Source organism: Xiphias gladius, chromosome 24 (genome assembly GCF_016859285.1).
Source record: "Xiphias gladius isolate SHS-SW01 ecotype Sanya breed wild chromosome 24, ASM1685928v1, whole genome shotgun sequence".
Classification (NCBI taxonomy): Eukaryota; Metazoa; Chordata; class Actinopteri; order Istiophoriformes; family Xiphiidae; genus Xiphias; species Xiphias gladius.
This window is the reverse complement of record NC_053423.1, coordinates 19,466,726-19,492,262: the sequence shown is the minus strand read 5'-3', so window position 1 is coordinate 19,492,262 and position 25,537 is coordinate 19,466,726. Positions and strand designations below refer to the sequence as shown.

At 42.7% G+C, this 25,537-nt stretch overlaps 1 protein-coding gene across 5 annotated transcripts; it reads left to right on the top strand.

Moving 5' to 3' along the window:
* Nucleotides 1–568: 568 nt before the first annotated feature.
* ago4 (argonaute RISC component 4) lies at nt 569–23,574 on the top strand. Of its 5 annotated transcripts, XM_040122543.1 has the most exons (20): nt 569–767; nt 8,357–8,528; nt 8,825–8,945; nt 9,902–10,083; nt 10,537–10,673; nt 12,135–12,269; nt 13,068–13,155; nt 13,370–13,517; nt 13,686–13,805; nt 14,044–14,205; nt 16,928–17,076; nt 17,827–18,011; nt 18,226–18,385; nt 18,802–18,973; nt 19,562–19,705; nt 19,941–20,075; nt 20,160–20,261; nt 20,851–21,050; nt 21,960–22,072; nt 22,259–23,574. In XM_040122543.1, the coding sequence occupies exons 1-19, from the start codon at nt 749–751 to the stop codon at nt 22,066–22,068; spliced, it is 2,640 nt and encodes an 879-aa protein (XP_039978477.1). In that variant the 5' UTR covers nt 569–748; the 3' UTR covers nt 22,069–22,072; nt 22,259–23,574. The 5 variants fall into 5 exon arrangements, with proteins under 5 accessions (XP_039978477.1, XP_039978481.1, XP_039978480.1 ...); XM_040122547.1 differs by lacking the exon at nt 22,259–23,574 and having other exon boundaries at nt 14,044–14,172; nt 16,943–17,076; nt 21,960–22,091; XM_040122546.1 differs by lacking the exon at nt 22,259–23,574 and having other exon boundaries at nt 14,044–14,172; nt 21,960–22,091.
* Nucleotides 23,575–25,537: the final 1,963 nt, after the last annotated feature.

The window sequence follows — 25,537 nt, the reverse complement described above, 5'->3', positions numbered from 1 at the left end:
ATAATTATTAGTAAAAGCAAAGGATGGGCAGTAAAAATAAGAAAAAAATTTAAAATAATAATAATAAATAAAATAAAAAAGAACAAGATGAGAACAAATTGTAAATAAAATAAGTAAAGCAATCCATTAGTGTTTATTAGCATCAGTTTCTCTTAGGTTATACGTAATTTCTTTGTCAAAACGCATGCAAACAATGACTTCATTCACACAGTGTGGGTGAGGAAGGGATCTTCCCTTATCCAGTGAGACATTATGCAATTTTTTTTTTTTTTTTGGAAGGGGGGGGGGGGTTTGCAGCTGTCATGTCCGACCCAAGAAACACCACTGCTGTTCTCCAAACTCTCTGATTAATGCGCTTTACTTCACCTGGGGTTTGTTGGGTCGCTCGTCTTGTATTATAAGTCACATTCACGATGTCTGGTCACGGTCGGTTTCGCTAGTATCCCGTTACCGTCCCACCACTGACTGGAATTGGCAAAAAGTTCGATGGGCCAGTGCCGTGCAGGGAAAATTACGCATGCGCACAACAGGTTAAACGGCTTCTAACTGGCGCATGCGCCGTTACAAATCGTCAGAAGCAACAGCAGCGGTAGCTCGGGTCAGTCAGTCCAGTCAGCAGTCATCCACGCATCTATCTATATTCCCTTTTCTTAAATTAGCCACTTTAAGCTTCGCGATACCGCCCCCAATTTCAGCGTCGGTACGGAGCCGCCAGGCCGGGACAGAGACGGAGAGAGAGGCCTCGGCCATGGAAGCGCTCGGACCCGGTAAGAGATTTAAGAAAACAGAGGAGGAGCGAGCAGCGACGGAGAGAGCGAGCCTTGTGCGGGACGCGTGTGCGCAAATGCGTCGCTTCACTGGGGGCCGCGGCTGCAGCGAGGCCTCGACGCGCTGACGGGAAAACAAACCCGAGGCCCAGCCTCCGTATTTTTGTGTGTGTGTGTGGCTCTTATTTACATCGAGCGGGAGGACCCGTTCCCTGTCCGCACCCCAGGAGTCGGTGCGTTTATCGGTTACCCGGCCGTGTCTGCGCGGTTTTATTTATCCGAAGCGCGCACAGCCCGTCGTGTCGGGGCTGGCATTGTGTGAGTGGGGATTTAACTAGGACCTTCCTTCCTCCTTCCTTCCGCGTCGTGGTGTGTTTACGTTGGTGTTTGTTCGCGGTGTGTTTCGTCTTGGCTTACCCCCCCCCAAAAAAAAACTACGACCTCGTTTCCACGGAAAGGGGCCCCGCGTTGCCGTCGAAATTTGACCAAATATCCCCTTTTCTAGCGAAAAACCGTGGAAGTTTCCACCATCGCCGTGAGGGACCGCGCGTCTCCTTCGGGCTGGCAGCGTCCAAGATGACAGCGATGGGTGGGAAGAAAAAAAAGAGAACGAGATGAATGCCAATAAAACCCACATTACAGGCGTTAAACGAGGAGACGTGCGTATCCCTCGGCTCCTAATTTACTGGTGTTGCGCGAGGCTGTCATTGGTTTACGCGCTTCTCCTTGGGCAGCAGCCATGCGCCTGTTGGAGCTCAGGAGGGGATGGATGGCGCTTTTATCGATCGGAATCTGCAGGCCACCTCCATGTTATTCACCACCTATATGCTCACCACGGCACTTATTTTGCAGCGGTGCAGTGATCTGATGATAAGGCATGCGACGCAGTTTTTATTGTCCCCATACAACATGCAAAATATGTTTACCTATTTTTTTTTTTCTCTGAGACGAGCTGTGTCTTTTTTTTTCTTTTTTTTTTCTGTGTGAAACGGGGCTTTTGTTAAAAGAGGAATTGAATGCATCTTGCAGACTAGAGCACCATTTTTGCGCCGGGGAAGAAACAGTTTATTTTTGTTGACTTGCGGTATGTCCGCACACATCGCCCACTAGCTGCTGAGAGAAGGTGGTGGCATTAGGAAAAACCAGGATGTATTATTTAAGGCGTAAATATGCACTGCAGCAGCTTTCGGACGATTGTAACACAGATGCAAGAAGGTGTGTGAGCAAGTGCTTGGAGACAACAGTATCGTACAACCATCCACAGGTGTGTGTGTGTGTGTGTGTGTGTGTGTTGTGTGAGAGAGAGTCCTGGTAGCTTTGTTGTCACACATTCACAAGGTAGCTACATTTCCTTGCAGTAGTATATGATTGTCTGCCTTCCTAAGTGGAGTGTGGATGCAGATTTTTCAATCACACCGTGATTAACACGCACTGATAATGATAAATGGGGAAAATGGGGGGAAAAAAAAGGCTGAAAAAACAAAATATAAACAAACAAAAAATATAACAAACCTGTCCGACAAATGGCAGAAACGTTAGGAGTGATCAGATCAATAATTTGGTACATTTTTAAAAAGAAGGAATGCACTGGCGAGCTCAGTAACGCCGAAGACCATGGAAGACCACTAAAGTAATCACAGAATTTTGTCCTTGATTGGGGGAAAAAAAAAAAAACCCTTCACATTATCCAGCCGGGTTAAAAACACTCGAGGAGGTAGGCGTTTCATTGTCAATGTCTACAATCAAGAGACGCCTTCATGAATGTAAATAAAGAGGGTTTACCACAAGGTGCAAACCACTGGTAACACTCAAGAACAGAAAGGCCAGATTAGACTTTGCCAGAAAACATCTAAAAAAGGCTGCTCAGTTCTGAAAAAAGATTCTTTGGTCAGATGAAACCAAGATTAACTTATAGATGAATGATGGGAAGAGAAGAGTGCAGAGAAGGAAAGGAACAGCTCATGATCCAAAGCATACTACATCTGTCAAACATGGTGGAGGCAGTGTTATGGCATGGGCCTGTGTGGCTGCCAATGGAACTGGGTCACTAGTGTTTATTGATGATGTGACTGCTGATAGATGTAGCAGGATGCATTCTGGAGTCTATAGAGCTAAACTATCTGCTCAGACTCAGCCAAATGCTGCAAAACTGGTAGGACGGTACTTCACAGTACAGATGGATAATGACCCAAAACATACTGCGAAGGCAACACAAGAGCTTCTCAAGGCAAAGAAATGCAATATTCTTCAATGGCCAAGTCAGTCATCTGACCTCAACCCAACTGACCCTGCTTTTCACGTACTGAAGACAAACCTGAGGGCAGAAAGACCCACAAACAAGCAGCAAGTGAAGGCAGCTGCAGTAAAGGCCTGGCAAAGCATCTCAAGGGAGGAAACTCAGCATTTGGTGATTATTAAGGGTTCCAGACTCCAGGCAGTCATTAACTGTAAAGTATTTTCATCAAAGTTTTGAAAAGAGTCCTTTATAATTATGTTGGTTTGTCCAATTACTTTTGAGCCTCTGAAAATGAAGAACTATTAAAAATGGCCGTAATCCCTAAAAGGTTAATGCAGTATTTTTGTTAAACCCCTTGAATTGAAGCTGAAAGTCTACACTTCAGTTACATCTTCATGGCTTCCTTTCAGATCCATTGTGTTGGTGTAGAGAGGCAAATTTGCACCACTGTCCAAATACATATGTACCTGACTGTATAGACAGCTCTACACTGAGGGGTGGATGGTTCCATTTATGAATGGTCAGTAAGCCTCTTCTCAGTACATCTAGCTTTTCCGCAGTCCAGCGGATAGTAGCTCAGCCTAGGTGGTTTGCAGGTGTGAGCTTCAGTGCGATTCCTGCCCAGCGCCGTTAGTCTGACTCATCACCAGGCCAAGCCATCGTCCTCGATGCCTAGCTCAGGCCCAGGTGTCTCTCAGCTTGACCACACCGTGGTTACCGGGGACACGCATAGCATTAGTAGGCTCTACAGTGCGTGAGTGGCAAACCTCACTCAGCAAATGCGAGTGCACTGCACACAACCACCTAATGGTTTTCAAACATTAGGTCAATGAAGAGAGAAATACGCATACAAAGAGTGGAAGGCGGTTATCTTTGTTCCGTGTTGTGTGGCTCCTCGGACATTTCAGCGGTCAATTTGGTTCCAAAGCTGGAAAAACGCTAACGGACTACATAAGCAGCAGCAGGTAGACTTGTTTGCCTCCGTCATTTTGTGAACCAGGAAAAGCTCATTTCACTTCCTATGCGATTCAAAGTAGATGCAGCGCTGTCACACTCAGAGCAGAAGCATAGCGTCATGGAGGAAGCTGGCTTGACTGGGTTTTTTTTTTTTTTTTTTAAATTGAGACCTAAACGCCACATTTGACAAATCTGCAGGGTCTGTCTATATGATATCTAGCCCTGTCTAAAAATGTTTTACTGATGAAGTTATTCTGTGGGAGAAAAAAGGTTTCACAGACCAGATTGGATTGTCAACTCAAACCTATGGCAAGGCTGCCATGGGTTTGTATATTAAACATGATTGGCATCAATATGCAAATATTTATCAAGGCCAGAGTAATAAATATCAAAATATGTTTGTGACATTCGAACACATGAAAAAGACACATTCAGAAAAGAAGTCACTTAAAAGAAGGTTTCTTCTAGATGGACATAATGTTCTTCTGCCCTTTTGTAGCTTCAATTTGTAATTAAGTTTTAATTTAGTTGTACGCTCTAATGTCGGAAAACTTCGGTGGTCATGGGATGTTTATCTTGAATTTTCTCCTATTAGATGCTATTAGTTAATTTTTATTTTTTTTTAAGCCTGCTTGCCTGCGCCCATTTTTCCTCATGACAGGACTTGTCCAGGTTGGGGCTCTAAAGTATCCTCAAATTTGCATGAATATAGGCCAGCCTGTGTTTTTTTTTTTTCTAGCAGACAAGATACCAGTGCATGTTTGATTTTGCTTTCCTGTCATCAGGTTAGAGTTGAAAAAGATTACTTGAGTAGTCGGCGGGCAGAAAAATAAACTACTAACTGTCTTGATAATCGATTGAACCGCTTCAGTCATTTTCCCAGCAAAAATAGCGAAGGCATGCAAAAGAGTCTCTAGTTCTGGCTCCCAACACGCCAGGATTTGCGGCTTCTCTTTGTCATATACGGTTGTAAACTCAGTATCTTTTGGGTTTTGGACTGTTGGTTGAACAGAAACAGTAGTTTGAAGATGCCACTTTGGGCTCTGTAAAGTTGTAATTGGCATTTTTTCCTCACCATTTTTGATATTTCTTAGACTAAATGATTAATAGTAAAAATAATGAGCAGATTAATCAATAATGAAAGTAATCCTTAGTCGCAGCTCCACATCTGGTATTTTTTTCCCCCTCTGTTTTTCTTTCAGTTTTATCACCTACATATTTGTATCTATTTCCTCTTTCACTTGTTGCCATTTTGTTTGTCTAGATAAACTACCTGAAAGGAGAAAAACAACAAATCCAGTCCACTGAATGTCACCAGTTAGAAACTCATCTAGAGCTTATGACTGGTTGATACAGAAAATTAATCGACAACTGTTCTGATGATCAAAGTAGTCATTTCAGTTTTTGTTTAAAAAAAAAAAAAAAAAAATAGAATCTAACACTTCCCATTTCCAGCTTCTCGGCTGTGAGAATGTGTTGCTTCTCTTTATCTTCTGTGGTGGTAAACAGAATATCTCTGTGGTTTTGGACTGTTGATCAGACAAAACAAGCAATTTGAGGACATCAGCTAGGGCCTTTTTTTTTCTTTTTCTTTTTTTTTTTCTTTCTTTTCTTTGACCTTTTTCTCACATTTTCTAGACTCAACGATTATTCCACTTATCAAGAAAATAATTGGCAGATTAATGGACAATGAAAAACCTCAGATATGAGTGGTGGTGGTGTGAGTGGTAAGTAGACGGGTTCTAGAGGCGGGATGGGTTCAGGCATTTCCCATCGAACCACTCGCACACATTTCTAAGCATGGCAGTGTGGCAGCTGAGGAGGCTATATATAGGTACAGGTCTGTTTTTGGTGAAAGTGGAAAAGGGAGGACCTTGAACTCACTGAGCGACACACACAGAGTAAAAGCCTTTCTGCAGTACCTGTACATGCACCTAGTCAGCTGAAAACAGAAATACATGTGCAATGAAATACAATTCAATACACAAGGTATCTGCAGATCTTAGTCTTAAAAAGCATAAAATTTTGTTTCCTCCAAAAAGGCTTTAGAAGGCATTAAAGTCTTGATTTTTATTTACCAGATTCTATTTAAATATTTATATTTTCTCTTATTTTCTCTATTTTAAATGTTTTCTCGTGCCTGCCGTAGGCAGTACTGTGAGGTACAAAATGTTTTTGTAACCGATTGCGAGCTGCCAGGGGACGTTACACACCTATAAACTTAAAGTGGGATTTTTGCGACATTGGGTTGAATTAATGCTGTGACACTGAATTAATAGATGCGCTGATTTTTTAAAAATTGTGATTGTGGAATTATTGTCATATTCTGCTGGGAAATACTGAAAAACGTGATATAATAATAGATCATTCTAGGCTGTGTTGTGCCTACTGGTATGATGGTGAAACAAGTATTGCATCCTGTGTGATATTAGGAAGGTCTTAACTTTAACTTGCTGAACCCTGCAGAAACCATGAATACAGTAGCCATGCAATATGGATTCACTCTGGGAAAGGTAATTTTTCTTTTCCTGAGATTGTATGGAAGAGGATTAGACTCAACTGTGTAGTAACTTCTGTTGTTGTGGTGTTGTAAAAGAAAAAAAAAGCTGCAATTTATTCAGACTTTTTGTACACCCCGGTGTACATACACTGGGACAAAATCTTATATAAACACATTTTCCTGCATGTGAAGTTTTCCATACCCGCCATCAACACAAAGCACCAGAATGGAGGGAGAAATGAGTCTTCCTGAATTACTATTAAATTTCACGGTACGCCTTTTGTTGCTATCAGTAAGAAAAAAAAACAGTAGGACAATGTAGAGTGAATCATAAGATGATTTGAATCCAAGTCGTGACAAAGAACAGCAGGCACACAAAAAATAGCTTCTTATTTGAGACTGTGTCATAAACATAATGATTTAGAAAAGCTGAATGACGTTACAATCAAGCTAATGGGTTTTTTGTATGGGGGGTACTAGGGAGCGGGGGGGGGGGGGGGGGTGATTTGGGGCCCAGGCTACACGAGGGCATGTTGGGAAGCGTGTTTTCAGGAAGCGATGGGGAGGGTCGCGATTGTCTGTGTTCTCGCGCTTCACTTGCTAACTGGAGCGTGTGGGTGCATGGAGTTCAGGAGGACCCCTGCAGTCTCTTAGCTGTGAGTTGACAAAAGCATTAAGCAGCCTCCTCCAACCTCCTTCAATACCACCAACAAAATATTAAGTTTCTTTTAAGTTTAAAAAAAACAATATATATATATAATATATGTCTATATATATTTTGTCTCGTATGTGCTCAGTCTGTTGCTCACTGTTTTCCTTCTGTCCCAACTAACCGGAGCAAAGAAGTGCCGTATGTTTCCTCTGAGGCCTTTAGCGGACGCTCATTTTGCAGATTTCGACAGCATCACAGCGCCTCCTACCTTCCGTGTCGATGTAAACGATTAATGGTGATGTGTGAGATGAGTCATTATCAGCTTCGTTGTACCTAGAGGCGGCTCGAGGTCTTGAGTACATATGTCCTGTTTGTAACTGGTGATTAAAGTGTTTTAAGTAAATTGTGTGCCTCCCGATACCTGCAGCTTTTTAGGCCGCGGTGTAAGACTCTCGGGCACCACGCATCTTTTGGGCACCTGCGTGCACGCACCTACGTGTGCTGTATGCAATGTGTATGTGGTCGAGGTGCGTGTGTGTGCTGCGTGTACTGTGTGCAACGGTAATCCCAGACTCTCTGTGTGGCACCCCTCCATATGGCCCTGCTGCTGTCTGTCTGAGAGGAGCTAGGTCTTTGTCTCGGCGTGAGGGGTGGGCGCCCTGTGTGTCTGGGTGGAGCTGTGGGCGGGCTGAAGGATAATTGGAGGTCATTGTTTCGCCAGCCCCTTGTTGACCCATGTAGGTCAGGGCCGGAGTTGCAGATCAATCAGAGCGTATATTCGCGCCTCTGGGCTGTGAGGCCCATTACAGTGCATTCAAGCAGGTGTCACTGTTGGCAACAAGCTTGGCGTTACGCCGCGCACATTCATCTCTCAAATCTGACATTTTAATGGAGAGAGAAACGTACACCCTCTCACTGGCGTCTCTCTTGTTCTTGATACAAAATAAATGCCAAACAAGCTTCAGTTTAAATTTGATGGAGGATCTTTTTTTTACACAAGACTGGTAAAGTAGCCTGCACTGAGAGGAGGAAAAGGACTAAAGTTGTATGTATTTACCATCTAAAATAAAGAAAATTACTTTCTTTCTTCCGTAGTCTTGATATATTGATTTGTACTGTCAAGTAAAACCCATTTGGACCGTGACACGGCGCTAATCATTCATTGTCATGCAGAGAACCTATTAATTATGTAACTGTGAAATGGCATATTAAAATATAACCACTTTTCCCTTCTTTCTCTCCAGGCCCGCCTGCCCCTACCTCTCTGTTTCAGCCTCCACGGCGTCCCGGCCTTGGCACGGTGGGGAAACCCATCCGGCTCCTTGCCAACCACTTCCAGGTGCAGATTCCCAAGATTGACGTCTATCACTATGATATCGACATCAAGCCTGAGAAACGGCCTCGGAGGGTCAACAGGTAAAAACCTCGGGCAGTTTTTTTTTTTTTTCCGGTGGAGGTTTTAATTTAGGTATTTATAGTTTTGAAATGCCAGTTACATTTATAGCCATGATATCCACAGACTGCCAAAGGAGAAACTTGTCTCTTCTTGTGCAAGAAGTTTTAGATTCTAGTAAGTGGGGAAATTATATTGCAGAATGAAACTGCATAGCCTTTTTTTTTTTTTTTTTTTTTTTACATTGTCTCCAGAAGTATTGTTAAGTTTACTGGTATTCCCGTGTGCGTCTCACCATCCTGTTGTCTCGGCCTTTCAGGGAGGTGGTGGACACCATGGTCCGGCACTTCAAGATGCAGATCTTTGGAGACCGACAGCCTGGCTATGATGGGAAGAGGAACATGTACACAGCACATCCACTGCCAATAGGGAGAGACAGGGTTGGTATCTCAAAACACTTGACCCCGGTGTCACGAGCATGTACGCAGAGTTATTTTTGTCCTAAAAAAAAAAAAAAAAAAAACTGCGTGTAAATGTTTTTGTCCTGTAGAAAAAATCAGTCAGCTCTAAGGATTCATAAAAGGAGAAATAGTTTGCATGTAAGTGCCTTAACCGAATGGTTTGTTCACATTTTAGGAGTTGGTAGGCATGTGAAATTGTTTAGTGGATTAGGTTGAGCAGGCAGGCTAGATTTATGTAGATTTGTGAGTGGAAGGTTGCCAGATTCAATTCAAGATTCGCCTGGAAAATCCGGATCAAGAATGTGAGACTACTACTGCTTCTAAAAGAAGATACAACCCCAGACACTCTCTTGCTGAAATGCTTCATCAACCTGCCTGGTTCATTGCTTTGTGGGAAGTCATTTTGATGATGTGTTGTAATGTTTTTGTAGCCACTTTTCCTCAATCTACCTTGTACCCACATTCCTCTGAAAGATGCTCGAGAATATCAGGTTTTCTTCATTCAGTTAGTGTTATGTGATTTGGTTAAAGAGTTTTTATAGCAGAGTATTAGGAGGAAATATTTCTAAACTAGTAAATTTGAATTCTTGATTTTGATCACGTTTTCAAAAGTCTAGTATTCACATTTCTGCTTGAACAGTAAATGAGAATTACATCTTCCCCTCATGAGCAGAATTAAGTCCACTTTTTTTCTTTTTGTTTACACCTGTTGACTCTGTGTCTGCGTGCTGATAAAGTGTTTTAGTGCTGCCTCGTCTTTTGTCATATCAAAGACAAATTCACCAGGGATTCTTTGGTGTTTGCTCCCGTCTTTAAGTCTACCTTGCCCTTGGGTATTTATTACTGATCTCTTTCTGTCACGTGTTCTTATCACTTTCTCTTCCCTTGCCTTTTTTTTGCCTCGCTTCCCATGCCCCACCCCACTCCCCCCTTAGGTGGATCTGGAGGTGACCCTGCCTGGTGAGGGGAAGGATCAGACGTTCAAGGTGTCTTTGCAGTGGGTGTCCGTGGTCAGTCTTCAGATGCTGCTGGAAGCCCTCTCAGGCCACCTTAATGAGGTCCCCGAAGACTCTGTTCAGGCTCTGGATGTCATCACACGCCATCTGCCTTCCATGAGGTACCGCTATTAATCCTTCTGTGCCTTTCAGCAAACACGTTGGCCACATTTCCATGTGTTGACAGTTATTGTTTTTCATTTTTAATTTACCTGTGTTACTTAAATTCTTGTTGTCATGCGTCTCCTTGATCAAATCGAACTGTTATGGATTTCTCTATCCGTAGTTCATTACAGTACCACGGATAGATTTTCAGGGTGTTGGCTCACTCACATCAGCTTTTGCAAGACTATTAGTCTGAACTGCTTTTCTGACACATTTGAGTTCAGTCATAAATGAATCTTCACGTCTACTGACTTTATTTTAGCTTACACGCCGTAGTTATCTGACACACTACTGCATTATGAGAAACTGTTTTTGAGTGATGCTAGTCCAGTTCAGAGTTTCTGGTCACTTTTTAGCAGAGCAACCAATTGATCGTGCCAGCGATTGATCTTCTCTGTTTGTGCACACAGGTACACTCCAGTGGGGCGTTCATTTTTCTCCCCTCCGGAGGGCTATTACCATCCTCTTGGGGGAGGCAGGGAGGTGTGGTTTGGTTTCCATCAGTCTGTCCGTCCTGCCATGTGGAACATGATGCTCAACATCGATGGTAAGAACTGAATGGAAATGATTTATCTCAGTGCCGTGGGGGATTTAAATTTGCTCTGAATTCTTTCATTTACAAAAAAAACGAAACACTTTAACACAGTCATTTGTGATCATTGGTGTTTGTTAATATGATGAATCTTGTCACATCTAATGCTGTAGCCTCTGCCACAGCTTATTAGTCTGCTCAGCAAGATTTAATGTATTTTTTTTATGCACACAGTCACTGATAATCAGCAGCTGATGCTTTGGAGGGAAAAAAGAAAACCCACCAAATTTCTGTTCCCTCTATGCCCAGACTGTAACGGCAGACTTTATGTCCATCATGGAGATCAGATAGAAAAATTCAACTAATGGTTACATCCATAAGAGAAAAAATACAGATACTTGAATGAATGAATAGCCGAGTTTAATTCTTCTACATCTCAAATACGAAGAAGTACTCTGGGTTTGTTTCTAAATTTAGGTTTTCTGTAGCTTTATGTTTCCACTCAGTTTGCGGTTCCTACATAGTTCATGTTAAAATGTCGGCAAGGAAAGAATGCAGCAGGAAAATTAATATATGATTAGTGAAGGGTCGTGTTAGTGGGAACATGTGACCGCCATTGGCTAATGTGAGTTTCAGCTCGATAGATTTTTTTTTTTTCTTTTTTTTGCCAGTGTGCACAAGTCCAGCTTTATTCATGGAACATGTTGCGGATGAGAGTAGCTTTTAACTGGGCTGATGAGAGGAAAGACCGCATTCAGACCGACAGTAGCCCTGCATGGAAAAAAAATGGGGTCTTTGTTGGTGCAGAAGGGGGGGGGCCAATGCAGAAGGTATTGCAGGGGTTTATTCTGCAAAAAAAGTTGAACCTGGCTCAACCTTGACAGCAATACAATGCGATGTCATTTGGCAAGGTGCCACATCAAATAAAAGCGCACTTCCTTCATTGCAATGAATGATCAAATCATTGTTGTCCCACCCTTGCACTGTACCATTATATTTCGAAGTCACGGTCAGCCTTTAAACTCACAGTGGACTTCCCGTGTGTCTTTCGAGGCGTCACCTGTAGCTGAAATGGCAACGCCCGACCCAACCAGTTCCTGAATCCGTGATGGTGAAGGGGGTGGTTGAGCTGTCTGCTTAGCACCAAGACCAAATCACTAACTGTGACAGGGACTTGCTGTCATATAAACACAGGCCCTGATGTGTAAACAGGACTGTGATGGTTGGGTGTGTGCACTCGGTTATATTGAGGACCGATGTGAAGCGGTCTGTCGCTGTTGTTACGGATGAGACGAGGAACTTCATTATGGCTGCGAGAGGGTGCTTTAAGTCACTTGAGAGCTGCATCCCCACTCCCCAATTCTACAGTCTTGGCCAGACTCTGCCTGTGATATGCAACATCTTGGACTTCCGTGGCTTGCTCGTGGTTATTAATTTATGAGACTGGTTGATAAACAATCTCTTTTGCCCCAACAGTGTCAGCCACGGCGTTCTACCGCGCTCAGCCTGTGATAGAGTTCATGTGCGAGGTGCTTGATATACAGAACATCAACGAACAGACCAAGCCCCTGACTGACTCGCAGCGCGTCAAATTCACCAAGGAAATAAGAGGTGAGCACTCATTACCGCCACAAATACAGAACAGGCATTCATTATGTGACTTGCAATGCTCTGAATTTACCAGAGTAGAGGAGAGCTGGCAATAACAGACAAACACGCATCATACACAACTTGTACGATTCAGTGTGTATGGAGTAAGTAATCGAGTTCACCAATGCATGTAGGTGTGGGCCTGCAAGGAACGTGCATGTCCCCCCCCCCCCAAGTATGTCAGAACTAAAGAAACTACTCCCACTCCTGACACATAATCATGCTGTATACATACTGCTTAATCTGTGTAAACTGGGGAGTCTCAAATCAGAAAGTACGTCCTTCAGACTTACACAAGTGTTCAGATGAGTTTTTACTTCATCACTTACAGAATATAAAGCAAAAAATACAGCCATTTCAAGCAGTTCTTATCTGTGTCTCTTCACTTCTGTTGTTGTTGCTACACAAAGAGCCACAATATAACCCTACTGGGATTTTTCAGATTTGATGTAACTTTGAACCAGGCTGTGGAAGTTAAACTGCATACTTTCTTCGGCAGACACTTGTAAGCTCGCTCCATTCTTGCTGTGGTTTGTCTAAGTCAGTTACGACAAAGGAAGGAAAAAAGGAAACTGCAGAGAGCTGTAAAAACCCTCTAAACAATTGGCGGCCCTGTCAGCATTTATCTTTGTCAGAAGAGTGCAGCTCTGACCAGCTAAATGTGAAGATATGAAAATATTTGAGAACACAGTTGCTGGGAGAAGGGTCCTGCTCCTCTTAATCATTTTGTAAACGGGTTTTCTTGTGTGTTCTAAACAGGCTTGAAAGTTGAGGTCACACATTGCGGTCAGATGAAGAGGAAGTATCGTGTGTGCAATGTCACACGCCGTCCTGCCAGCCACCAAACGTAAGTGTCGTCCCTGCACTCAGCCGTGTGTTCACTTTTACATCTCAGCAAAAGCAATATTGTATGTGTAGAGCAATGTACCAAAAAGGCATAACATTGTAAGCCCTCATAAATGTCCAATCAGTGCAACCTTGGTCATGTTTTCCCTTTTTTGTGTTTTTTGTTTGACATACTCGTGGGCTTGTCTTTGCCAACATATTCCATTTATTCGCAGGTTCCCCTTACAGCTTGAGAACGGCCAAGCCATGGAGTGCACAGTAGCTCAGTATTTCAAGCAAAAGTACAATCTGCAGCTCAAGTATCCACATTTACCCTGTCTGCAAGTAGGGCAGGAACAGAAGCACACCTATCTTCCCCTGGAGGTGAGAGAGAGAGTCTGTTTTGACGCTTGAATTTATTGTAGGGTCAGGGAGAAATGCCTTTCATCTCCAACGGCGACTTTCCCCCTTTTTGATTCCCCGCTGTTGTTCCTCTTATCTGATTTGATTTTTGCTTCATTAATGAAAACATTTTTTTTCCCCGCTCTGTAGGTCTGTAACATTGTAGCAGGCCAGCGCTGTATCAAGAAACTGACAGACAACCAGACGTCCACCATGATTAAAGCTACAGCTCGCTCAGCCCCCGACAGACAGGAAGAGATCAGCAGACTGGTGAGTGTTATTTCCCTCCTGGTGTGGGAGCAGGGAAGGCAACTAGAGCAGCTGACGTTTGGTGTGAGTTTCTGTAAGGATTAGTAACTTTTAAGTTTTAGTCATAGCTTTGAACTCAGGCTTAACTAAATGCTGAATAAGAGAAACCTAGAAGAATATATTGCTTTAGCGGTTAAGGTAAACTTTTTAAGTCCTTCTCTTCGTCACTCCCACTTTTCTCCTCCTCACCCTTTCCCAGGTCAAAAGCAACAGCATGGTCGGGGGCCCGGACCCTTACCTGAAGGAATTTGGCATTGTGGTGCACAATGACATGACAGAGGTGACGGGGCGTGTTCTCCCAGCGCCCATGCTGCAGTATGGGGGCCGGGTGAGTACAGACACAGGGAGGGACTGTGGCAGGGTGAGTACTGGGCAGGGGCTGCACTCTGGGGGCGCAAGCCTGATTGGGAACACACGGGGGGGGGGGACATCACAGAGTGAATGCTAGAACACGGGGGAAGATCCAGGTTTGCAGAGGTCACTAATCAGAAATGATCAGAAACTTATTGAACAGTGGATTTTTGAGCCATGGCAAATTTGAGATTAATGAATATTTAGAATAGTTCAAGAGACTGCTGTCTGAAGCAAGGTTTATACTTTACAGTATACCCATTACATGCAAGTGTAACTGGAAATTTAATTGATGCCAATAATTCAGGTGGTGACTAGATGCAGTATCCAACTTTAAAATATGCAGACCAGTAAGATCTGGACCTTGCCCTGCGTTATAATCCTGTGGTGTATCTCAGAAGTCTGCTCAGTGTGTGTGTGTGGGCATCTACTTTAAATACTCTTTCCCTTCGCTGACGCAGCTTGTGAGCATGTAAATATTACGGTGCACGTAGATGAGGGCTCGGCTTTTCCGTTGTCACATTCAGTCGTGTCTGTGCAGATGGAGGAAATGAGACAAGGAGCTAGTTACTGCAGACTGCTGAGAGTCACCCTCTGAATCTCAAATCAGCCGTTCTAAAAGCTCCAGACTGGATGGTGCATGCAGAAGACAAGTGTAACACATTTTTGAGCAAACTTGTATGGACCTGAAAGGCAATCTATTTGCCTCCAGCTTGTCAACAGAAGACATGACCGGGAGAATTTTATAAAGACAAGAAATTTGCATTTTATCCGTATATTTTTTGCAAAAACACAGAATTCTGAATCTACCATTACTGTCTGGTTGTAAGGTGTGAAAGGCTGAATTGGGCATCAAGGATTGTGTGTAAAGGGGGCAAAAATGGATGTGCTCCAACAGGAGGACGATAAGACTCGTCGCCGACCAGCATCTAAGTAAAATCTGGGTAAAATATTTACACGTCTGTGGAGTGACTTTATCTCCAATCTGAAAATGAAAAGGTTAATATGAATACTACAGGGGCTGGAATAAACAGACGCGTGACAAATAAATTAAAGGAAAACCATAAAAAATTAATGGAGAAGCAGGATGACAGTGCCCCCATCCATAGGGTATTGGGGGGGGGCACTGAATGGTTTTTATGAGATGATGTGAATCATATGCTGTGGCCTTCGCAGTCACCAGATCTCAACCCAGTTGACAACCTATGGGAGATTTTGGACTCACATGTTAGACAGCGCTCTCCACCACCACCACCACCACCATCAAATGAGGGAATTTTTTCTGGAGGAATGGTGTTACTCCCTCCAGTAGAGTCACAGAGACTTGTAGAATCAATGCCAAGGTGCAGCGAAACTGTCGTGGTGGCGCGTGGTGGCCCGACACCTTACTAAGAGACTTTCTGTTGGTTTTTTCCCTTAAATTTGTCACCCGTCTGTAACTCTCCATTCAGAGCCAGTGTTCAATGAGTCTGCTAAGACGAGATGAAACTTTAATGATCCCTGCAAGGGAAATTGGCTCCGTCTTTGGCTGGTGCTTTCAACTTCATTGAAAATTGTTCCTCAGAATTAAAGCAGATTGCTGCTTGGAGGAAAAAAAAACAAACAAAAAAAAAAAAAACACTTCGCCATTGCCAAGCTTAAATCCCACTATTGGCTGCCTGAACTACTTGGATCAGGCTGAATGGTGTGTGTATATATACAGTATAATTTACCTAAGATCCTGTCACAACACTCTCTTTCTGAAAGGCTTATCCACTTGCCTGCTGGGATATCGGGTCTAATCGGCTTCCAGTTAAATGCCCTTAAATGTAGACTGAAAGCTTTTCCCATTTCTCTGCTCACTTGGTATGAATGAAACACACACACACACTTTTCATTTTATTCAGTGATATACTGACGTCGATGTACATACAGCTGCATTAAAAGTATTCACAAAAACAAAGATGAACACACCCTGATGACGCTGTATGCACAACATATGTAAGATGGGAAAGGCTACAGTCTATTTCCTGTGTAACATGCATTGTGATGACATTTTCTTTTATTGCTGACAAAAACCTGCAATCATTTATTAAGTAGTTTTAAATCCTGAAACTGCTGTTAAAGATTTATTATTATTTTGTTTTTAAGACAGTCTTGTAATGAAGTGGACAAGCTCTTACCTTTCCTTGGCACGCCACACTCATATAGTTCATTGTGGTCACTTGTTTCGGAGAATGAAAGCTCTTAATGGCCTTTGGCAAATCTTGTTAACTTAATTGAAAGCCACTGCCCTGAATTTGTATTCACAACCAAACTCGAAGTAGGAGCACTCACCTAATGATATCCCTTAGAGTAAATATAATACTCTCGTTTGCTGTTCATTTCAGGACTCTTGATATGAGAAAGCTATAAATCCCGGATATTTATGTGCATTAAGAATCTGAGCCTTTCTCTTGTAAACAAGCTTCACAATGTTGTGCCTGAAATTAAGGTCACATCAGAGCTATGTAATACAGCTTTATAATATCAAACCAACCTAAAAAATGGTATGAATATATGAAAACCGGTTTGGAGCATTTCAATGTGTGTACAAATTCTTTATTGTGCCGAGTCTAACAACGTACAGCGGGGCTGGGTGGGATGTTAATGCATTATGTTTTTCTGTATATGGGAGTAAAATCAACGTGTGGGTTGGGATGTTGTACCTTTTGCGTTGGCTCATCCAACCGGAGGGTTGACTAAGAGAATAGGGACTCTCTCCGCAGAATAAAACTGTGGCCACGCCCAACCAGGGCGTGTGGGACATGAGAGGGAAGCAGTTCTACGCCGGCATTGAGATCAAGGTCTGGGCTGTGGCCTGTTTCGCCCCACAGAAACAGTGTCGGGAGGACCTGCTCAAGTGAGTCATGGACTTTTGTCATATTGCGATGTTCAGACTTGTCTCAGAAATGTATTTGACAAGGACACGGGAAGGTGGCAACGTGAGGCTAATACAGATGAGGCTTATGCACTGTTTCTTTTTAGTCACGTAGCACGCATAGACAATTTGGGATGAGTCCACAACATTGAGCCTGACTGAAATGTCTCACCAACTAATGGATACATGGCAAGACATTTTCACACAAACCTTCAGAGTTCCCAGGCGATGTATCTTAATGACTTTGGGGATCTCCTGACTTTTTCCTCTTGTGCCACCAGCAGGTTGATATTTGTGGTTCAGAGTGAAATGTCTCCGCAGCTGCCAGGTGGATTACGGTGGAATTTGTTTGTCGTCACAAAATACCTTCGAAATTAATGACATTTCCATCAGACTCTACTGTACCCCGAGTTTAGTGTTTCTCTGCACGTTAGCAAATGTTAGCATACTAAAATGTGAAATTTCATGATGCTAAACGCATGAGAAAAGAAAAATATCCTACATTTACTTCACCCCGACTGCTAAAGATCAAAAACACATTTTAAATCTCAATGTTTATCTAATAGTTTCCTTTACAGTGAACATCACAGCATCCAGAGGTGACGGCGTGGCTGTAGACTTGTTGTAAATCTGCATATCCTTGCTGTTATGAATTTTTTTTTTTTTTTTTAGATAGCCTCTGCTTGTCCTCATGCTGCTGATTTCTGATGAGCTTTTAATGCTTTTCAATAGGAGCTTCACTGACCAGCTGCGAAAGATCTCAAAGGACGCTGGGATGCCCATTCAAGGCCAGCCATGTTTCTGTAAATACGCCCAAGGAGCTGACAGTGTGGAGCCGATGTTCAAACACCTCAAAATGTCTTATGTAGGTCTGCAGCTGATTGTGGTCATTCTGCCCGGCAAAACCCCTGTCTATGGTAAGAAACTGAAAATCCTCAATTTTTGCATTTCGTTGAATGAGAAAAAGCCAAAAGCTTTTTAGATTTGCGGTTGGGACACAGGAAGACGGTCATATGTAGGAATTCCAACTTTGCAAAGCTTCATTTTTTTGATTCTACAGGTAATGAATTGGTTTTTTTCAACTACATTTCTGTGATGTTGATCTCAGTCATCTCCTGTCTTCATCTGCAGCTGAAGTAAAGCGGGTGGGAGACACTCTCCTTGGCATGGCCACCCAGTGTGTCCAGGTGAAGAACGTGGTGAAAACGTCCCCTCAGACCCTCTCCAACCTCTGCCTCAAGATCAATGCCAAGCTGGGAGGCATCAACAACGTCCTGGTGCCTCATCAGAGGTCAGCATGGATTTTGTCATTTCTACGCTGCAGTCCAGATGGGAGTCTGGAATGCTTCTTGGCTTTGAATGTTGGAGATTGGTTAGATGTTTTCTGGATGCAAATAGTCCCCTGGTAATCATCTGGTAAAGAGAAATATGAGTTGAAGTAATAAACTGCATAGTTTTCATATAACTTTTGCAGTTCCCAGGATTTAATTCATCTGGTGCTTGTATTTGGAGAATCTTGAGGAATCAATTTTTTTTGTTGGCTTTTAACTTTGTAAAATGATATTTGGGTCTTTTTTTTTTTTTCCCCCCTCATACTTTTCACCATAGTAGTGCTGGTCTCGGTTAAGACATTGAATAAGAAATATAATGTACAGGCCTGTGATGCGAAGTCTCTTCTTTCTTTTGTGCGTCCTGTTCTTGGTTCAGGCCCTCTGTGTTCCAGCAGCCGGTCATCTTCTTAGGCGCTGACGTGACACATCCTCCAGCCGGTGATGGGAAGAAGCCGTCCATCGCGGCGGTGGTGGGCAGCATGGACGGCCACCCCAGCAGATACTGTGCGACAGTGCGAGTCCAGACGTCTCGACAAGATATGTCCCAGGTAGCTGAGACAATTTGTCGATTTAATCGATCAAGCAATCGCCAGAAAATTCATTGGCAGCTATTTTGATAATTGATTAATAGTTTTTGTCGAATTTCAAACAAACCACCCAGTTCCAGCAACTCAAATATGAGGATTTGTGGCTTTTCTTTGTCATTGAAGATAGTAAATTGAATATTTTCTGATTTTTAGACTCTTGGTTGAATAAAAAAGCAATGTGAATACATCACCTTTAAGCACATTGCAGCCCTATAAATGACATTTGGTTTTGGATTTTCCTTCGGTTGATAAGATCATAATTTGCTAATTTACTGAGTAATTCCTAAAATCCGTCTGTTGAGTTTGAATGCACCTCTGGCCTGTTCACTGCTGCCATATGTAGTTTAGTTATAAGTAATATTTTAAGTTATTATTTTTAATTTATCATGATAGATGCTAGTTTTAGATTCAGGTTTATGGATATATCTCTCTCATCAAAGTCTGACGGACCCGTTACACTGCAGTTTTCTGTGTTTTTTTGTTAACCGTCCCCTTCCATTTTCTTTATTCTCTATTCTGAGTCTAAATCAGATGTCATTGTCTCTCCAGGAGCAGCTCTTCAGCCAGGAGGTAATCCAAGACTTGACCAACATGGTGCGGGAGCTGCTTATCCAGTTCTACAAATCCACGCGCTTCAAGCCCACACGTATCATCTATTATCGTGGCGGCGTGTCTGAGGGACAGATGAAACAGGTTAGACTGGCAATACGGGGCAGTGTTGAACCAGTTATTTTAATACTTGTTTCCAGCTTATTCCTGTCATATTATTGGCATTTGGGTGTATAAGTCGCAAGTGTAATTTATGAGGCAGGAATGGCAGCTCTGCCTCATTATGAGAGGAGAGTGTGAAATAAGCACAGATGCACTATATTGATGCATGTTGCAGAGGATACCTCTCAAATGTGTGCATGTTTTTGTGTCTTTCCAGGTGGCGTGGCCAGAGCTGATAGCCATCCGCAAGGCCTGTATCAGTCTGGAGGAGGATTATAGGCCGGGCATTACCTACATTGTGGTCCAGAAACGTCACCACACTCGTCTCTTCTGCTCTGACAAAGCCGAGAGGGTCCGTGGGAGTTAATTTTGCCTCGACATGCGATATTATGATTTTCTACTGTACAAAACTGTATTAACTTTGTATTAACTGCAGGTTGGGAAGAGTGGTAATGTCCCAGCTGGCACCACAGTGGACAGTACCATCACGCATCCGTCCGAGTTTGACTTCTACCTGTGCAGCCATGCTGGGATTCAGGTGAGGGATACAAGCTCTCGCACTGAGTTTTATTACAGATGATGATCTCACGAAATAAAATATCTCCACTTGATAGGAATTCAGATGCAACTTTGAAATGTGTCCAGCTGTCTCCAGTTCTCCAGGTCTCATTTGCAGCTTTGAAATGGTGCAGGGATTTGGCACATTTACATGCAATAAAATACAAATAATGTTTAAAACCTATTATAATTTTCTTTAAGTGTACAGCAATCAGGCTCTGTGGTTAACGCAGTAATGATGCTTAATGGCAATAAACAGCATGATTTGGGATGCTTGTTTGACCCATCAGATGGTTTGGCTGTTATCTATAGTGATAAACTGCCCACAAACTATCTTTCAGTATAAAACACTTGTCCCCTTTTAAATTTAAAAGATAGCTGCAAGAAACGACTGCAAACACACTTCCGCTGGTTTGTAATGTTAGAGCGTGTGCCTCCTGCTCTTACAAAAGAATCAAAGTTTATTGTGTCACCAGGAAATTGTAGTGCACCACGTCGCATTGCATTACATGAAATTATCAGTACAGTATTGACCTGTAACGTATTATTATGTTCCGTCCCTTCCTCAGGGAACCAGCCGACCGTCCCACTACCACGTCCTGTGGGACGACAACTGCTTCACGGCCGACGAACTGCAGCTCCTCACCTACCAGCTGTGCCACACCTACGTCCGCTGCACTCGTTCAGTCTCCATCCCAGCACCGGCCTACTACGCCAGGCTGGTGGCTTTCCGAGCCCGCTACCACCTGGTGGACAAAGACCATGACAGGTAAGGAATTCCTGGGCATTTGTGCTTCCAGTTCAGGGGAGCTCCATATCCGGTCATGCCTGAAATGTACTAAAACTAGAGTGTTAGTACATCGTAAGCACTGCGTGACACCATAGGAAAAACGCTTAACACGATTGTCCTGACGGGATGATATGCTCAAAATATTCAGTACCGTAACTGCTTAGACCACTTAACCAGTTTTGATTAAGCTTAGAGGAAGGATGCATGGACTTGTATCAAACAGGCCTTTCTAATGTCGCTTGTTTTTCAGTCATGTGACATCAGACAGTGCTGATGACATTGTTCTGAGAAGACACTTGTGGACAGTTATTCATCACATCTTTGCTTTTTTTAAAAATAAGCCTGTCAATCAGTACCTTTTTTTTTTTTTTTTTTTTTTTAAACAATTTGGAGACTTTTGAATGTATTATATGAAGCTTTCTCAGGCTCCACATTAACTTGAGAATTTATTGTAACATTTTACTTTTGACTGATAGGACATTGTGTGGCCAGGCAACTCTCCAGTGTAAGGGCCTCTAGGTCCTCAGGCGAGGGTCAGTTGGCTGTTTCTGGTTTGGTTAGTGTATGTTTTGCGTGCCTTTTTTTTTTTTTTTTTTAACTTATTGCCAAGCAATTGGTAATGGTGACTTAACAGACGAAATTTAAAAAAAAAAAGGTCTCCTTACTTAATGACATAGACAATATGGAGGAAACAGGAGAGAAAGCTCTCTGGATTGACCCCAGGCCACTGGAAGCACATGCCTTTCCCAGAGGCAAGACACTGCCCACGCAGCGATCAGGATACGGCTTCTGATTCTTGTTGTCACCTCTCCCCCGTTCATTTCCTGCATTTTTGTGATATCATTCCTGATGGAGCCGGACTAAACCCTGCCTTTCTCTATATTGCAGTGCTGAAGGCAGCCATGTGTCTGGCCAGAGTAACGGCCGGGACCCCCAGGCGCTGGCCAAGGCAGTTCAGATCCACTATGATACCCAGCACACCATGTACTTCGCCTGAGCTAGTGAGCACGTCAGCCAGTCCACCCGCGGATTCCCCTTTTTTTTTGTTTTTTTTTCCTGTCTTTTTATTTCCTATTTATCAGTCTCCCTCTTCTTCTCCCATATCTCCCCCCCCCCTCTCTGTCTCTCCTTGTCGTCTGTCTCTTTCTCTTCATACTCATCTACATTTTTCTGAATCTGCACCAAAGCGGCTCTTGGACAGGAGAAGCTGCTGTGTCTCGATGTTCAGCAGTTTCTGTTTCATGGAACAATCTCCAACCAGCGTTCCCAGTTGAGCTGCCTTTCTAACCAGCAATCCAGCACTGCGAATCCTGAGGGTTCCCAGTGCACAAAGGAAAACAACGAAAAAACAAAAACAAACCATACACACACACATACTACAAGTTGAGCCATTATTTTTAGTTTGTTTTTGTTTTTTCTATCTGAATGTCTGCACTCTTGTGTTTGTAAGATACACTGAGCAAGGGAGTGGATTGGCACGATCTGTGTCAGCACAACTCTTTAGCTCTCCCAGCTAAGCAGGACTCTTATCTACTTTTACCTCAAAGCCCCTTTGGGCAAAATCTGTCACAAGGTCTTGGGTTTATCGGGTGGTGGGGAGGGAACTCTACGTGAAAAGAGATGGAGGGGAGTTGACCTTTTGAGAATGATATATATATTTTTTTCCTTTTTATGAGCGTGTGTTTTAACTTTTTCTCCTTTTACGGTCTTTTACAAGCGAGGTGACCTGGGTGTTCATGCCCATTATTACTTTCCTCCCATCTTAGCAAAGAATACGCAAGTCTATATGTGTGTTTGTGAGTATGTGAGTGAGTGAGAGTGTGTGTATGTATGTGTGTGAGTGTGTGTGTGTGTGTGTGTGTGTGTGTGTGTGTGTGTGCGCGTGCATCTCTGTATATACATGTACTGCTGTATGAAAGTGTGTTTTACGTGTGCATGTTTCATGGCAGGCCACTGAATTGTAAAGGGAAATCAAGGAGATAACTGCTGTAAATGCCTCAGATTTGTTGTTTTTATATTCACACATACAGTACAAATAAGCATATATTTACATCTATAGAGCAACTTTGAGACATATGACTTAAACAGGCCTCATAGAGGCCGGTGTGGGTATTTGTAGCAGTCCTGGGTCACACATTAATCGAAATGCTTTGAGCTACATTTTGAACATCGGTGCATTAGCCTACTGCTATTGCAAGACGGGTGGGATCTGCACCTTTGGGGAGCCACCTGCTCCTTTTGTGCCTCAAAACATCATTGAATCCCAGAAGAGCTAAGTACTGGAATCCATTTCATGTAGAAAGTGCGGCCAGGTCTGATGTGTAGCAGTGTAGTAACTGTGGTCTGGCCTGTGACTGGCTCAGCATTGGGACCTGTTGATTGGCTGAAGGCGTTAGACACAGAGTATGGAGCATGGTCTTATCAGCCTTGCTCTCTGTGTGAAAATCGGGATCTTTATTTTTCCTTGGACCTGATTATCTGAAAGATTATATGAGGACACAGCTGGACGTTGCTTTTTTTTTTTTTTTTTTCCCAAGTAGTTTCAAGGGCCGGAAACCAATGTAGTTTTTTGAGGTCTCCTTTGCTAATACTGGCCAACTCATTGCACTGACCCGGGACGCTAGGCAAGCAACAGAGGGCACTCTCAATCTCTCTTACCTTTATGCATTTATACATATGAATCAACAAAGCAGATTTGTAAAAGTTTAATATAAGATGTTTTGTGGTTATCTTAAAAACTGTTGTTTAGAATTAGTAGTTTACCGTTGATGTTGTTATCGTTGTTGTCAATGTTGTTACTATTGTGATGAAATTTTAAGGATGGCAGCAAAGCCAGTTATATAGTTACTAGTGCGACTTCAGGAATAGACTTCGGTTGATGAGCTGCAGGTTGAGGAGTAGAGCTTTGGGTTGGAAATTTTTTTTTTTTTTTTGTAGCATTCTGGCTAATAGTGAGAAGAAAATAGGCCCCAGGCTGGATGAATTCATGTTTCCTCTGTAGGCTACTCGCGTGAGTAACGGTTAGCGGCAGATTTAAGGTATTGTGTAGCACTCCAACTGGTTAAACAGGTCTGCCGCGGCGTACATCGCTCAGTTGATATCGGTTGATTTTTTTGATCAGATAGATGGAGACAATCAGGGATTGTAATCAGAGTGAACCTAGATTAAAGGATTTGTTAAAAAGCAGTTTGTGATTGGCAATGAGTTGAATTTTTAGACTTTTTAAAAATGGTTTGTATTACTCTGTGTGTATTTGAAGTATACCCATCTTAAAGTCTCTACTATTTAACGGTGGTTGTTTCCTATTTTTATGCATTTTTAACACTGGATTAAATGAATTGACAATAAGCATAAGCACTGCCCTTGGACCCACCTGTACAAACACTCAGCAAACTGTTACCATAGCAAAAAAAAAAAAAAAAAAAAATAGTGACAGTTGCAAAAGTGGTGTCCCCTGGTTCCGCGGCGGGATAAAGATGTAGGACAGAGGGTTTGGAGAAACGGTCGGCGTGCACGCCTCATCAGGGGGGGACAGCTCAGTGAAAACCCTTTTGTAATAAACCACCCGTAAAGCAGCAGGTTTACTATGAATGAGTTTGAGCACCTGCCTGTTGAAGGCGTGGGCGTTGGCATCAGCCAAGAGCAGAGAAGCAGTAAATGAGGAGGGCTAGGGGGGGATCGGGAGGGTGTTGTCCAGGCATTGCATGCAATAAGTTTGTGTAAAGGGGGCAGATCAGTTTTTAAAACATGCACTAGTTTTACCAAGCCAAGTGGGCGGTGATTGAATATTCATCTGGCATCTGTAATAGGGAATGATTTGATGTTCCTAAATCACAATATTTGATCATTAAACTCCGGTCAGATAAATGATCACTCTCTGTTTTTAACATGACATTGCAAAGCAATATTAACCCGGTTCTAGTTTTCAAATGTGGAAAAACAAAGCTATAATTCTACTCATTGTTGTTCTTGTTGTTGTTGTTGTTGTTGGTCTACTCTCGCTATTGTCTCTGTACTTTTATTTTTCTTAATTTTTTCGTTTATTTTATTTGCTTGTATCAATCAGTGGGAATGTGCATTTGGTGGAATAGTTACGTAGGCTTTAGACAATTTTCTTTAAAGTAACAAAAATTTAGACTTTGCTCGCCTGCATGCCAGAGTATTGTCCGTTTTTTTTTTAAAAAAAAAAAGAAAAAAAAAGAAAACCTTTTTGGAATCATATTTATGAGAAAGAAAAAATATAAATGTTTTTTTTTTTTTTTTTTTTTGGTAAATGTTTATCAACTTAGTGGGACTGTTTTTAGGCTAGCAATATTTGTCAAGTCTCTCTAAGATGTATTTTAAAGATTCCTACACAAATGTCAGTAATTTGGGAGGTACAAGCTGTTATCTGAGGTGAGGGGGGGGCCGGCTCTTTGCGTCGTGTTCAAATTCAAACGAGGTACTTTCTTCAAACGTGGACCCGT

What these genes read in the sequence shown, in the direction of transcription:
- ago4 (XM_040122543.1), top strand. An exon ending in CATGATGCTCAACATCGATG is followed by an intron (nt 10,674 to 12,134) that starts GTAAGAACTGAA and finishes TTGCCCCAACAG; the next exon opens with TGTCAGCCACGGCGTTCTAC. An exon ending in CGTCCTGCCAGCCACCAAAC is followed by an intron (nt 13,156 to 13,369) that starts GTAAGTGTCGTC and finishes ATTTATTCGCAG; the next exon opens with GTTCCCCTTACAGCTTGAGA.